This window comes from Dryobates pubescens, chromosome 2 (assembly GCF_014839835.1).
Source record: "Dryobates pubescens isolate bDryPub1 chromosome 2, bDryPub1.pri, whole genome shotgun sequence".
In the NCBI taxonomy this organism is placed as follows: domain Eukaryota; kingdom Metazoa; phylum Chordata; class Aves; order Piciformes; family Picidae; genus Dryobates; species Dryobates pubescens.
Window position 1 is genome coordinate 15,212,103 of NC_071613.1, and position 13,928 is coordinate 15,226,030.

Genomic DNA, 13,928 nt, shown 5'->3' on the forward strand with positions numbered 1-13,928 from the left:
TTGGACCAGATGATCCTTAGGGTCCCTTCTAACCTGGCATTCTGTGATTCTTCCAGCTTTGAGTCTCTCAAAAATGTCACTAGCCCGAAGCAGTGTCTGCTTTCGTTATCACCACTCCACTTCTTGATTCCTCTGTTTGTTTTGTGTGTGTCGTACCTTCACACACCATCTAGGATGAGTGGGTGTGGAAGTGCCTTCATGACATTTTCACCCCTGCCCAGGGAGGTGGTGGAGTCACCATCCCTGGAGGTGTTCAAGAAATGTGTGGGCATGGCACCTGGGGACGTGGTTTAGTGGCCACGACAGTCTTAGGTTGTATCTTGGACTCGGAGGTCTTAAAGGTCTCTTCCAACTGAATCAATTCTATGATCTTCATTGATGAAAGAGTTCTGTCCAGAGTCCTCTGGTCCTCTAGTGCTTCCTCTAAGGCCTTGGAAGACTCTGCTTCTGCATTCCCTAAGTATCTCTGGCTCAGAGTCAGCTCCAGCTTTGTCTCGCTGGTTAGACTGCTTCTACTGCTTGTGATCGGCGGGGCGGGGGGAGAGCGCCGCGCAGGAGGGGTGGTGGCCCGCGGGCAGGCATGGTGGGCTTAGCACTTGATGTGGGCTCCAACTTGTGCTTTCAGTGTCTCTGCGCTGGGTCAAGCTGCCTCCAGTGTGGACCAACAGCCGAGACCAGGTGAGAGAGGTGCCCTACATGAGGTATGGGCACTCAGCAGTGCTCATAGACGACACCGTCTACATCTGGGGCGGCCGCAACGACACCGAGGGAGCCTGCAACGTGCTCTACGCCTTCGATGTCAGTAAGTTCCAGCTTCTGGCTCTTCCTTCTTGTGACAGTTTTAGGCTGTGCCTTCAAAAATTTTTCCCAGATCTTGAACAGGAAGTAGGAAAATGTCAATAAATCACTGTTGGGTGTAAAAAGGGAAACAAAGGTAATTCTGAAGAATCCCATCAGAGAGATGCCTACCACAAGATTCAGAGCTCCCAAAACAGTCTCTCTCTCCTCTTGCTTCTTTGCTCTGGGAGAGATACAGACTTGCTTCTGCTTGACCTTGGCTGCATTGTGTTGGGGAAGTCTAACCTCCCTCTGCTCCTTTCTCTTCTCCTTTTTGTACAGGGAGATAAGGGGGAGGCAGAGAGGGAGAAGCTAACAGCTTCCCCTGGTCCTTGGCCAGGGGGCATCCTTGTGCTGTTCATTAATTGCAAACACCTGTAAATATTGTAACTGCTGTAGATTTTGTACATGTTCATTGCATTCCAGTGTAGATTGTGGTTTTGCCTGTAAATGAAGCTTTCATTTGCTTCCAGCTGGGCTGGTCTGGCAAATTTAATGTTGGGTGGGGTGGAAATCTCAACCCACCACGCTTCTCCCAACTTCTTCCCACTTGTCTGTCCCACCACACCTCTCTCCAGTTTGCTTTCCTGTCCTTTAGTCTCCACAAACTTAGGCTGGAGAAAATGGTGCAAATGGGGAGCTGGTGTTGCTGGGTGTTTCAACAGGTTTAGAAGGGGAGCAAGGTGACCAGTGTGTCTGCATGTTTGGCTCTCTGCAAAAGAGATTAGTGAGCTTCTCTAATGGTCAAACTGGTTTTAATTTTCCTGTCACCTTTGTGTGCTCCCTCTAGCAGTAACTGCAGCCAAAGTGTTCTCTCTGTGTGATACTCTGTGGCTGAAGGTTGCAGCAAGAAGGTGCTAGAGCCCTTGAGGATTGTGGTTCCTCTTCAGGGTGGTCCTTTCTGAAAGAGTGAAGGAGAACAAGGAGTAAAACACAGTAGTAATCGGGGATAGGATGCCACAGGAAGGGAATTCATGGGTCAAGCTTGATAAGCCTGAAAGATAAACTCCTTGAGACCTTCAGTTGGCTTCTCCATAGTGCTACCAGAGCACTTGGGGAGAACTGGTGCCTAGTGCTACTAGGCACCATCACTGGAGGTGTTTAGGAGGAGACTGGATGAGGCACTTGGTGCTATGGTTTAGCTGAGTTAAGATGGTGTTGGGTGATAGGTTGGACTTGATGATCTTAAAGGTCTTTTCCAGCCTGGTTAATTCTATTCTGTCAGGAACTGGGTGGGCAGAGTGTCAGGAAAGTAAGGGAGTACATATGGGGGTTCTGAAGGCAAGTCCATCTCAATGCTGACCTTCAAGAAAGGCTGGTGCTCCAGAAACCTCAGCTTTCTGGGCTTGCAAGGAAACTTCTTGCTGTGATGTTTGCTCATGGGTTCCCATCTTCACCAGGAAACATCTCACAGCTTGGAGCTGCTCCGTGGGCACAGGGGTTTCCCCCTTGCCTTGACACGTGCAGCTGGGAAGCCACCAGTAAACCTCTGCCCACGCAGAGGCCTCACAGTGGGAGCTGCCAGGTCTCCCTGCCAGCTCCAGTGCTTTAGCATTAAGTGAAAATTAATGGGAAGGCCAGACTTCTTCAGTCCTGGGCTGAACCCTCTGCAGCTGTCTGTACACACTGTCCTTGTCCCCTGCCAGTCCTGGAAAGCGAAGCTGGCAGTTGCGGTTCCCACGTCCGTGGTGTAAGTTCCACCGCAGGAATCACAGCAGCTTGGATTAAGGTCCTAGCTGAGTGCAATGCAGTGCCCTGGGATGCTGAGGAGATCACAAGTTGGGGTCTTGTCCATCTCTAACTTGATGTGTTGTGTTTGGGTGAGCTCTTGTTGCTACTGTGAGACTGGGTTTGGAGGAAGCCCCCGCGAAGGAAAGGAACTCCACAGCCGCCGCAGCTTTCTCACTAGAGGCTGTCCTGGGATTCTGCTGACCTTGCAAGACTCTTTGTGTGGCTCCAGCTGGAGTCTAGCTGGATAGTTGTGGCTGCAGGCCAAGTTCAGAGAAGTTTATCCTCATGAGGAATCTTGCTTTGGCTCCAATGTTACCACTTGCTGAAATAAGCACTACTCTTGGCAGCTTGCAGCAGTTGGGGAGGGTGGGGGCAATGCCTCCTGCTGCCTCAAGGCTTATCTGTGCCTCTCTGGGCTTTTGGGACAGGTGCTTATTTGTGCTTGGCAGCAAGTCACTGGGTTGGTTATGTGTGGCCCTGACATGAATAATAGCTCTGGCAGGGTTTAAAGTCCTCCTCTAAATCAAGCCAACCCCTGGAGTGTGTAGGCTAATAAGGTGCTGAACCTGCCTGGTGCAGGCTCACAGGGAACAGTGCAAAAAGAACCAGGAAGGGTGAAGAGGGCTTCTAGGGAAGAGGGAACGTAGCAAGAGGAGCACATAAGATGGGGAGATCTGCACTGCAGAGGCAGGGATGTGTGCAGCAGCTCTACTCACATCGGCGAGCTTCTGGTTAAGTGATTTCTGCCTGGAGTTGAGAGCTGGTTTTCCCCAGCCATTTAGTCAGCATCTCCACACCATGAGGTTAGTTGAGCCACCTAGCATCGTTGCTTCATTGCAATTGAGGCTGTAAATGCAGAGTTCAGTGAGTCACAAGTAGGCTTTGCAGGAGGTTGGATGAAAATAACATTGCTCAACCGGTGCTTTGCCACTCGCAGTCAAAACGTGAGCTGTTCAGCAGCTCAGGCAGAGGCTCTGCCCAGGAACTCTGTCACCAGGTAGCCTTGCCTGAGGAAGCTTGTGGCTTCTTCAGAGAAGCAGGTGCTGTGTGTGACAGAGGGAAGGATCTCTGTCTTAGACCTGAAGAGCAGCAGCAGCAGAGCTGTGCCATCCCAGCACCTACTGTACTTTCTCACTGTCGCCTCCTGGTTTTGTTTCAGACACGCACAAGTGGTTCACGCCAAAAGTGTCTGGAATGGTCCCAGGAGCAAGAGATGGGCACTCAGCTTGTGTCCTGGCAAAGACCATGTTTATCTTTGGAGGCTATGAACAGCTGGTGAGTAGTTATTTGCTGATCCTACCCCTGGACATTGGTAGAGGCAGGATACAGGGGTGTAATTCTATCCATAGTTGAAAGCAGGTCTGGCTGATCAGTAACTGAAGAATGAAGGGCAAGAGGATGAGCCCAGACTCTTTACAGTGGTGCCCAGCCACAGGACAAGGGGCAACAAACTGGAAGCCAGGAGGTTCCACCAGAACAAGAAGAGAGAAACGCTTTGCTGTGAGGGTGCTGGAGCCCTGGAGCAGGCTGCCCAAAGAGGTGGTGGAGTCTCTTTCTCTGGAGAGATTCTAAACCTGCCTGGACATTGTGATCCTGGGCAAGCTGCTGTGGGTGAGCCTGCTTTGGCAGAGAGGGGGCTTGGACTAGATGATCTCCAGAGGTCCTTTCCAACTCCTACCATTATGTGATCCTATGATTAATCACCCAGGTTATGCTTACTGTGGAGAAGAGGGCTGGGAAAATAGGCCTAAAACAAATGGTGGATTTTTTTCTTTCCTTCCCCAAAACATTTAGCTAGAGGTAGAAGTATAAATATCTGTATCTGGCTTGGGTTTTTTCCTGGCTCATTCCTCAGTCAAATTTAGATAGGTAAAGGCATAACATTTGAAATAAATTCTGGACTGATCTACATTTCATTTATGGAATCATTAAGGTTGGAAAGGATCTCTAAGATCATCAAGTCCAACCTTCTACCCAACACCTCCATGAATTTAGCTGAGAAACAAGCCAGAAAAATCACTTTCCAGTGTCAGCAGTGTTGCTGTAAGGGTCTATCCTAATCCAGTGTATGTTCCCCACTCACATCATACTGATCCCCTCTTCAAACACTCACTTGCCCTCTCATTGAGAATACCTTCAGCTGAAGGTCATCCTGCACTAGCTGTCAGTGTGCTTTGTGCTCCTTTGTGCAAATCCTTATGCTCTGATCCTGAGAAGTGGGTAAATGCCATCTCAGGCTATCACCAGGCTCCAGAGAAGCTGTGCAAAGTCACATCTGTTCACCTGGAAGAAAACTGGGGGCTCTGTTACAACAGTCCCTGGATTATCCCCACTCTTATGAGAACAGCAGCATTCTAAATCCGTGATCTTGACTACAGCAGCAGGAGCAGTGGTGAGGTGGCTTGGTTATAGACAAGCCAAGCAAGCCTGAAGCTGTCTCACTGCTATTTTGCAGGATCATAGAATTGTTTCACTTGGAAAAGACCTTCGAGAGCATCAAGTCCAACCATTCCCTAACTCCACCAAGTCTGGGGCTGAACCATGTCCCTCAGCACCACATCTCTGCCTCTTTGAAACACCTCCAGGGATGGGGATTCAATCACCTCCCTGGGCAGCCTGTTTCAGTCTTTCAGCAAAGAATTTTCTTCTGATCTCCACTCTAACCCTCCCCTAGTGAAACTTGAGGCCACTTCCTCTTGTCCTGTCATTTGTTACCTGGGAGAAGAGGCCAGCCTCCCTACAATCCCACCTCACTCCAACCTCCTTTCAGGAAGCTGTACAGAGCAATGAGGTCTCCCCTCAGCTTCCTCTTCTCCAAACTCAACAACCCCAGCTCACTCAGCCACACCTCACCAGACCTGTTCTCTAGACCCTTCACCAGCTGCTTTGCCCTTCCCTGGACCTGCTCCAGCACCTCAATGTCCTTCTTGTAGTGAGAGCCCCAAAACTGAACCCAGTATTGGAGGTGCAGCCTCACCAGTGCTGTACAGGGTGACAATCAATTCCTTACTCCTGCTGGTCACACTGTTGCTGATACAAGCCAGGCTGCTGGTGGCTGCCTTGGCCACCTGGACACATGCTAGGTCATATTCAGCCAGTTGTCTTCTTTACCTGGAGGAACAGGTTTTGTGAATGCAGCCTATGCCAGCCAGCCAGCTGTAGATGAGTTTGGGGAGGTGGTCGTCAGAGCACTGAGTGTGTTTTCCTTCTGGATGTTTAGCTTCCTAGATGTAATTTTAGCTGCTACTTCTCATCCCATGGCCTTAGCAGAGCCAGTTTGACAGTCCCCTTAGTGCCCCTCTCTTCCATTGCTTCATGAAGTGGAGGCAGGGTTCTGAAGGCATCAGCAGGACAGCCCCCAACAGGTGGGAAAGCTGCAGGGAGAGACCAGACACCTTTGAGGAGCAATGGCCTTCTCCTCCCTGTTGTTAAGTGAGAAGTGCTCTGCCTACCTTGCCTTGTGGAGCAAGCACCACATGTCTTAGGAAGTACCAACTCCAAAGAGATGCTCCAGGTGTGTCAGGACAGCATCCTCCTTGGGGCCAGATGTGAGCAGGCTCCTCAGCAGGTTTGTGACCGGGCCCTGCCCTGCTGTTTTCCAGGCCGACTGCTTCTCAAACGATATCCACAAGCTGGACACCACAAACATGACGTGGACCTTAATCTCTGCCAAGGTCAGTGCCTGCTTTTCACTCTGCTTTGGGGGAGGAAGTCTCATACCTGCTGCTGTCTGGGCTTGGGTAGTGCTGTCTTTGTCCACTGTGTTTGTGTCTTTGTTTAAAGAGCGGACAGAAATAGCTTAACTCCCCAGGGAGGTACAATAAAGACTCACTTGTGGAACTGGAGAGAAATGCAGAATTGTACTCAAAAATACACAGGAAAATACAGAGCCCCTGAATCCTTAACACCTAATACATACACAGGATGCATGAAAACCCCCCAAAACTTTCTCCCAAGCAGACTGTGGTCGTTTTAGGCTAGGCCTTCAAAATGTTTTCACACCTCTTGAACAGAAAAGCAGTAAAATGGAAATGAATCACTCCTGGGTGTGAAAAGGGGAAAACAACGATCATGCTAAACTATCCCCTTGGAAGAGAGGAGGGACTAAAACTACTTGTACCAAAATCATCTCTCCTCTCTTCTCACTTCTCTCTGGGAGAGATGCAAACTTGCTTCTGCTTCACCTTGGCAGCATTGTTTTGGCTCAGTCTAACTTTCCTCTGCTCCTTTCTCTTCTCCCTTTTGTACTGGGGGGGTTAGGGGAAAGTAGAGAGGGAGAAGCTAGTAGCTTCCCTTAGTCTTTGACCAGGGGTGTCCTTGTGCTGTTTATCAGTTGTAAATACCTGTAAATATTGTAGCTGCTGTGTGTTTTGTCCATGTTCATTGCGTTCCATTGCAGATTGTAGCTCTGCTTGTAAACACAGCTTTCATTTGCTTCCACCTGAGCTGCTCTGGCAAATGTAATGCTGGAGGGGTGTGGAAATTTCAGCCCACCACACAGACCAAACCACAAGCCACAGTGCTCCTTTTCTCCTCCCTCATTGTCTCCCTTCCATTAGGCCTAAACAGGCCAAGATTATACAGGGACAAATTTAGTCAGACCTCTGAAGGCCACAAACAGAGCTACTCCCCCATGTTACCAGATAAGGACTCCCTCCAGAGAGCCAAAAAGGAGGCAGAAAAGAGAAAGAACAAATTGTACAGCCTGCTTATAAAGAGGCAGCAGAACTATGCGATAGAGTAAACAATTTCTGGTCCTCCTGGAGAGGACTCAATTCTGGTTTGTGGTTTTTTGGTTTGTGTCTTTTTAAAGGCATCAGCCTCAAACCATGACAGTTGGAGAGCATAGCACTGCTGTGAAGGTGCCAGCTTTGACTCTGTGGTTTTCTCTCAGCTCTCTGTATAAGGTGAACTTGAGGAAAAGCAGGGGAAAGGGTTTCTCAGTTTCAGGGGTGAAAATCTGGCAGCAGCATAATGCACCAAACCTGCAAACACACTGACTTTCACCTCACTTTCCCAGTTAACTGGTGGCTTTACTTTAGCTAATGCCTATTAATTAGTTAATGCCTATTAATCTTCCCAGGCTTGGTAACATAATTCTAGGTTAACATTCAGCTGATTTGGAATTTCAGAGGGGCACATTCGAAACAGATCTTCTAAAGTATGTCTGTGGGCCCCAGATGGCTTCAGAGCATGTTTCTTCCTCTTTCTGCTACTAACCTTTTTGAGACTGTGATGTCACTTGGAGGCCTCATGGAAGGAGTTAAAAATTACTCCTGAGAAGCAGCCCCCTTTTTTCACTTGCTGGCTTTCACAGGATGTCAGTGGTTGGAAGGGACCCAAAGACATCATCAAGTCCAACCCCCCCCCTCTTTGTTTTCAGCTCAAGCAAAGGAGCCAAGCCAGAAAAACTATAAACTAAAGATAGTGTTTTATTATCATTCTTCTATCCCTGTTGGACCGAGAGTAAGGGCTGCATAAAGAGGCCCTGAGGAACCAGGTCTAGGGGAAGGTCTCCCAGCCCCTGGCAGTGGGCTTGGAGCTAAATGATCTGTGAGATCCCTTCCAACCCAAACCATTCTGTGAGTCTTTATCTACCCACACTTGTCTCACAGCTGCTGTCAGATGACAGGTTGGGCTTGATGATCTTGGAGGTCTTTTCCAACCTTATTGATTCCATGAGGCTGGGATCTGCAAGAGGGGAAATCCTCTAGGAATGGGTAGCCACCCATTGTAATGGTTTGAGGAGGGTGCCTTTAAAAACAAACAACAACCCAAAGAAACAAAACCCCAACCCAAACCATAGAGATGAGTCCTTCAGGAGGCTCCAGGAGGTGGACGCCGGAAAGTGGTAACTTCATTATTCAATCCCATAATGCTGCTATCAATTTATAAGCTGGCAGCAAGGCCAACTCAGTCTCTTTTCTCCCTCCTTCAGCTTTCCAGAGGGAGTCCTTAATCTGGTACCATGAGGGAGTAGGCCTGTTTGTAGCCTTGGGAGGCCTGGCTAGTTTGTACTGCCCGATTATCGCCTGCTTAGGCTGGCGAGGAGAAAAGGAGCCCAGGGGCTTGTGGCTTAGTCTGGTTAGGGGAAGGTTTGGAGGGGTTTTCATCCATCCTGTATATGTATTAGGTGTTAAGGATCCATGTGTTCTGTATTTTCCTATGTATTTCTGTACAATTTCTGTATTTCTCTCCAATTCAAGGAGAGCAGGGTCATTTTACTTCCTTTGGGAGTAAAATCATTGCTGTCTGCTCTTTAACCACAGAATCAAACATTCAGCTTGGAAAAGACCCTCAGGATCACCAAGTCCAACTGATAACCCTATTCCACAAGGTTCACCCCTAAACCATATCCCCAAGCACCACATCCTTTAAGCACATCCAAGCTTGGGGACTCTGCCACCTCCCTGGGCAGCACATTCCAATGCCTGACCACTCTTGCTGGGAAAAACTGCTTCCTCATGTCCAGTCTAACCCTACCCAGTCCAGCGTGAGGCCATTCCCTTTTGTTCTGTCACTGATTACCTGGGAGAAGAGACCAGCAGCAGCTGCCTCTCTACAGTGTCCTCTCAGGTAGTTGTAGAGAGCAGTGAGGTCTCTCCTCAGCCTCCTCTTTTCCAGTGTAACCAGCCCCAGCTCCTAAGGCACAGCTCAGGTTGTGTCATCTCCCTGCTGGGTAACCTGCATCCTTTCTGTCCGGTGTTTTGTTGTGTCCCTTCAGGGTACCCCAGCCCGCTGGAGAGACTTCCATTCAGCTACCATCATTGGGACGAAGATGTACGTCTTTGGGGGCAGAGCCGATCGCTTTGGGCCCTTCCACTCCAACAATGAGATCTACTGCAACCGCATCAAGGTCTTTGATACAGAAACAAACTCCTGGCTGGACTCCCCTCACACCCCGGTGCTGCCCGAAGGCCGCCGGAGCCATTCAGCATGTGAGTGTGGGGCTGCTGAGGGAGCATCAGCCCTGGGCCCCATCCTGTTCAGCATCTCCACTGATGATCTGGATGAGGGGATTGAGCCAGTCATCAGCAAATTTGCAGATGACACCAACTTGTTGCCAAGTGTTGATCTGTTAGAGGGCAGAAGGGCTCTGCAGAGGGACCCTGACAGACTGGACAGATGGGCAGAGTCCAGCATGATGGCATTCAACAAGTCCAAGTGCCATGGTGCTGCACTTTGGCCACACCAACCCCATGCAGTGCTACAGGCTGGGGAAAGAGTGGCTGGAGAGCAGCCAAACAGAAAGGGACCTGGGGGTGCTGGTTGACAGCCACCTAAACATGAGCCAGCAGTGTGCCCAGGTAGCCAAGAAGGCCAATGGCATCCTGGTCTGCATCAGAAATAGTGTGGCCAGCAGGAGCAGGGAAGTCATTCTGCCCTGTACTCAGCACTGGTTAGGGCACACCTTGAGTCCTGTGTCCAGTTCTGAGCTTCTCAATTTAAGAAGGACATTGAGACACTTGAACGTGTCCAGAGAAGGGCAACGAGGCTGGGGAGAGGCCTGGAGCACAGCCCTGTGAGGAGAGGCTGAGGGAGCTGGGGCTGGTTAGTCTGGAGAGGAGAAGACTGAGAGGGGATTTAATCAATGTTTATCTGAGGGCTGGGGATCAGGAGGGAGGGCACAGGCTCTGCTCATTTGCACCCTAGGATAGGACAAGGGGCAATGGATATAAACTCCAGCACAGGAGGTTCCACCTTAATATGAGGAGAAACTTCTTCACCATGAGGGTCATGGAGCACTGGAGCAGACTGCCCGGAGAGGTTGTGGAGTCTCCTTCTCTGGAGACTTTCCAGACCCGTCTGGATGCATTCCTGTGCTAGATTCTGTGGTCCTGCTCTGGCACAGGGGGCTGGACTCAATCTTTGGAGGCCCCTTCCAACCCCTAACATCCTGTAATCCTGTGAGATAGATTTATCTTTACTGTGAGCTGAACCTGGAGGAGTCCATCGCTCTGGGACTGTCAGAATCCTCTGGAACGTTCTGTTTACAACTGGCATCGAGTTCTAAGCTGTAACAGTTAGTAATGGCTGCACAGAGCCTGGCTTCTGTGGGAAGCTGCCTCCCAGTGAAAAGCCCTGCCTGTGAGGGTGATGCAAGTGAAGGTGGATAGCCATCACCACTTTGCTTTGTTGTGCTGGGGGCCTCCTTGATTGGCACCCTGACGATGTCTGTGCTTACTGCCCGCAGTCAGCTACAATGGGGAGCTCTATGTGTTTGGTGGCTACAACGCACGTCTGAACAGGCACTTCCACGACCTCTGGAAATTCAACCCAGGTATTTATGTTTTTAACTTGGGGGGGGGGGTGACAGCTGAGCCTTCTCTCCAAGGGCTAGGAGCCTGCTTGAGGGGAAAATGGATCTTGTCAAAGCAGTCATGTGAACTCGCTGCTGTGCTTGGGACCCCTCTTCTTCCTCAGACCGTCTCCGAGTCTCAGAAAGTGGGAAGGGAAATGTTGCTGAAAGACAGACCTCATCAAAGGGTGGTTGGCAAAACTATGACTTGTTCTTCAATGTGCCTAAGTGGTGGAAGAAGATATGGGGAAGCAATGGGGTTAGGGGAACTGGGGAAACCACTCAGTTTAAGCTGCAGGATCACCATCCCACAGTCTCGATACCAGATCAAACTGTGCAGCAGCAGGGGTTGTTCTTCAGCTGGCACTCTGACTACCAATCACTTGTGAGCTGTTTTGGGGTCCTCAGGCACTTTTTGTAGTTCATTAGACTGTTTTCTAATTAAGTCTCCTTCTCTGGAGACTTTCCAGCCCCATCTGGATGTGTTCCTGTGACACCTGTGCTGGATTCTATGGTCCTGCTCTGGCAGGGGGGTTGGACTCAATGATCTTTGGGGATCCCTTCCAATCCCTAACACCCTGTGATCCTGTGTAGTTGCTTTGCATGGTAAAGTTACCTGAGATCAATCAACTTGTTGCTCCCCAAGCTAATCCCTGAGCTCATGTAAGAGCTTCTGAAGGCTTCGGTGCTGTGCATGAGTGATCAGTCAGCCTCCCAGAATCTGCCACACAGCAGCAAGGACAGAGGCTGCTGTTTTCTCCACCTGCTTCAGTTGCAGTCTGTGAGGATCCTCTGCATTCAGAGTTGCTGCCAGCAGATGGAGCTGGGGACTGGGCCTCCCTTCAGAGCTGCCCCACAGCAGGGTGCTATGGAAAAGGGGTTGCCTTCCTGCTCCTGGAGCACTGCTCTGTACCCACCCTGTGACGTCTGACCTGCTGCTGTTGGCAGCCTGTGGGTCCTGGCACTCAGGCAAGCAAAAAGCCTTGACCTGCAACTTGTCTCCCAGCAGGCAGAGCTCCAGGGCTGGGCCTGGCATCTGAGCAAGGCTGCAGTAACCTCATGGAAGTGCGAGGAGGTCACTGAGGAGTGTGGATGTTGGGTTTTGTGGGGCAGTGAGCCTCTGGTTTCCCTATGATCCATTTAAATCCATAACTTGCTTATACCTGTCTCGTGTACAGGCTCTTGTGCCAACCTAGTGCACTCTTTTCCACCCCTTAGTTTCCCTTTCTTGGAGGAAGATTGAGCCCAAGGGGAAAGGCCCGTGTCCTCGACGCCGGCAGTGCTGCTGCAGAGTGGGGGACAAAATCATTCTCTTTGGAGGCACCAGGTGAGTTGGTGGCTCTGGGAGAGGGTTTCCCACTTCCCTTCAGCACTGTGTCCCTCCATGCTGTGCCCTGTGCTGTAGTCAGAAGCCCACGGAAACTGTCATATCTAGAAGAGTCCAGAAGAAAATGCTTTCCCCATGAGAATAGTTAGATGCTGCAGTCACCTCCCAAGGGAAGCAGTGGATTGCCTTACATTTGGGACAGCTTTAGGGCTCAGCTTGACAGAGTGCTGGGCCAGCTCATTTCAACTATACTGTTAGGAATGGGCTGCCCAGGGAGGTGGTGGTGTCACCATCACTGGAGGTGTTTAAGAGGGGACTGGATGAGGCACTTGGTGCCATGGTTTAGTTGATTAGATGGTGTTGGGTGAGAGGTTGGACTTGATGATCTCAAAAGTCTTTTCCAACCTGGTTAATTCTATTCTATTCTAACCTAGAAAGGTTGGACCAGATGATCCTTGGGGTCACTTCCAACCTGGCATTCTGTGGTTCTGTGATGTGCTTTACAAGTGTAAAAAGTGATTTAGATCAGGGCTCCTCTAGAAAAAGGACAAGAGGCTGAAGATGTCCTGCAAGCTTGTAAAGCACCTGGTGACAAGCCTTCAAGTAGAGGCAGAAGTGTGCAACATGCTGTTCAAGAGGGGTTGTGCAGTGGTCAAGTTTGCTGTGAAAGAGGTGGTGGGGAGGAGATCCTGCCCTCAGAATGACAAGTATCCTAATCTGTGCTGTAGCACAGCTCAGTCTGACTTACCCTCCCCTGTATGCTGCCCTGCTTCTCCCATCAGAGTTTGTTTCTTTCTGTCTTTGGTAAGTGTGGTGCCTGCCAAGCTGCAGTGGGATGTCAGCTCAGCTGGGAGCTGTTTGAAGAGCCCATACACACAAGAAGGCAGCACTCCCTTCTGTGCTAGTGCTCCTCAGCAATGTTTCCATTCACAAGAGGGACCTGGTGTCAAGGATTCAGCTGTCAAACACTGGAAGTGACACTGTCAGCGAGCAGGGCAGCTGAATGTGGCCAAGAGCCTTAACAGCTGCTAAAAGAAAGGAAGTAGCCCATCAGCAGAACACACTCTGATGTCTGGAATGACAAATTGCAGCTCTGAAGCACAGGCCTCTTTCACAGCATCTACCCTTGCAGAAACATCTGAAATGTTTTCAGCCCTCCACATGGTTTGGAAAACTTTGGGGTTTTCTCTGAGCCCCAGGCTGTGACTTTCAGAGGATAATTGTGAAAGCAGGACAAGGCAGGGCAGATTCTCCCGCCAGTTCTGTGGCCCCCAACACAAGAAGGATGTGGAACTGTTGAAGTGGGTCCAGAAGAGAAACATGAAGATGATCAGAAGGCTGGAGCACTTCCCCTATGGGGAGCAGCTGAGAAGGTTGGGGCTGTTCAGCCTGGAGAAAAGAAGGCTTTGTGGAGACCTTAGAGCTGCTTTCCAGTACCTGAAGGGGGCCTACAAAAATGCTGGGCAGGGACTTCTGACAAGGGTTTGTAGTGCTAGGATGAAGGGGAGTGGCTTTAAGCTGGAAGAAGGGAGATTTAGGCTGGATATCAGAAAGAATAGTTTTCCAGTGAGGGTGATGAGACACTGGACACTGCCCAGGGAGACTGTAGATGTCCCCTCCCTGAAGGTGTTCAAGGCCAGGTTGGACAGGGCCTTCAGCAACCTGATCTAGTGGGAGGTGTCCCTGCTCATGGCAGGGGAGTTAGAAATAGATACCTTTAAGGTTCCTTTCAAC

General features: G+C 50.1%; 1 protein-coding gene across 2 annotated transcripts in view; it reads left to right on the plus strand.

Moving 5' to 3' along the window:
- Positions 1-13,928, plus strand: part of KLHDC3 (kelch domain containing 3) — a 36,895-nt gene that overhangs the window by 15,969 nt on the left and 6,998 nt on the right. For both annotated transcript variants that reach the window (XM_054170751.1, XM_054170757.1), the window contains 6 exons: positions 626-802; positions 3,728-3,843; positions 6,171-6,242; positions 9,293-9,506; positions 10,763-10,849; positions 12,086-12,194. In XM_054170751.1, coding sequence (XP_054026726.1) covers positions 626-802; positions 3,728-3,843; positions 6,171-6,242; positions 9,293-9,506; positions 10,763-10,849; positions 12,086-12,194 — 775 coding nt within the window. The remainder of the gene's footprint in view (positions 1-625; positions 803-3,727; positions 3,844-6,170; positions 6,243-9,292; positions 9,507-10,762; positions 10,850-12,085; positions 12,195-13,928) is intronic.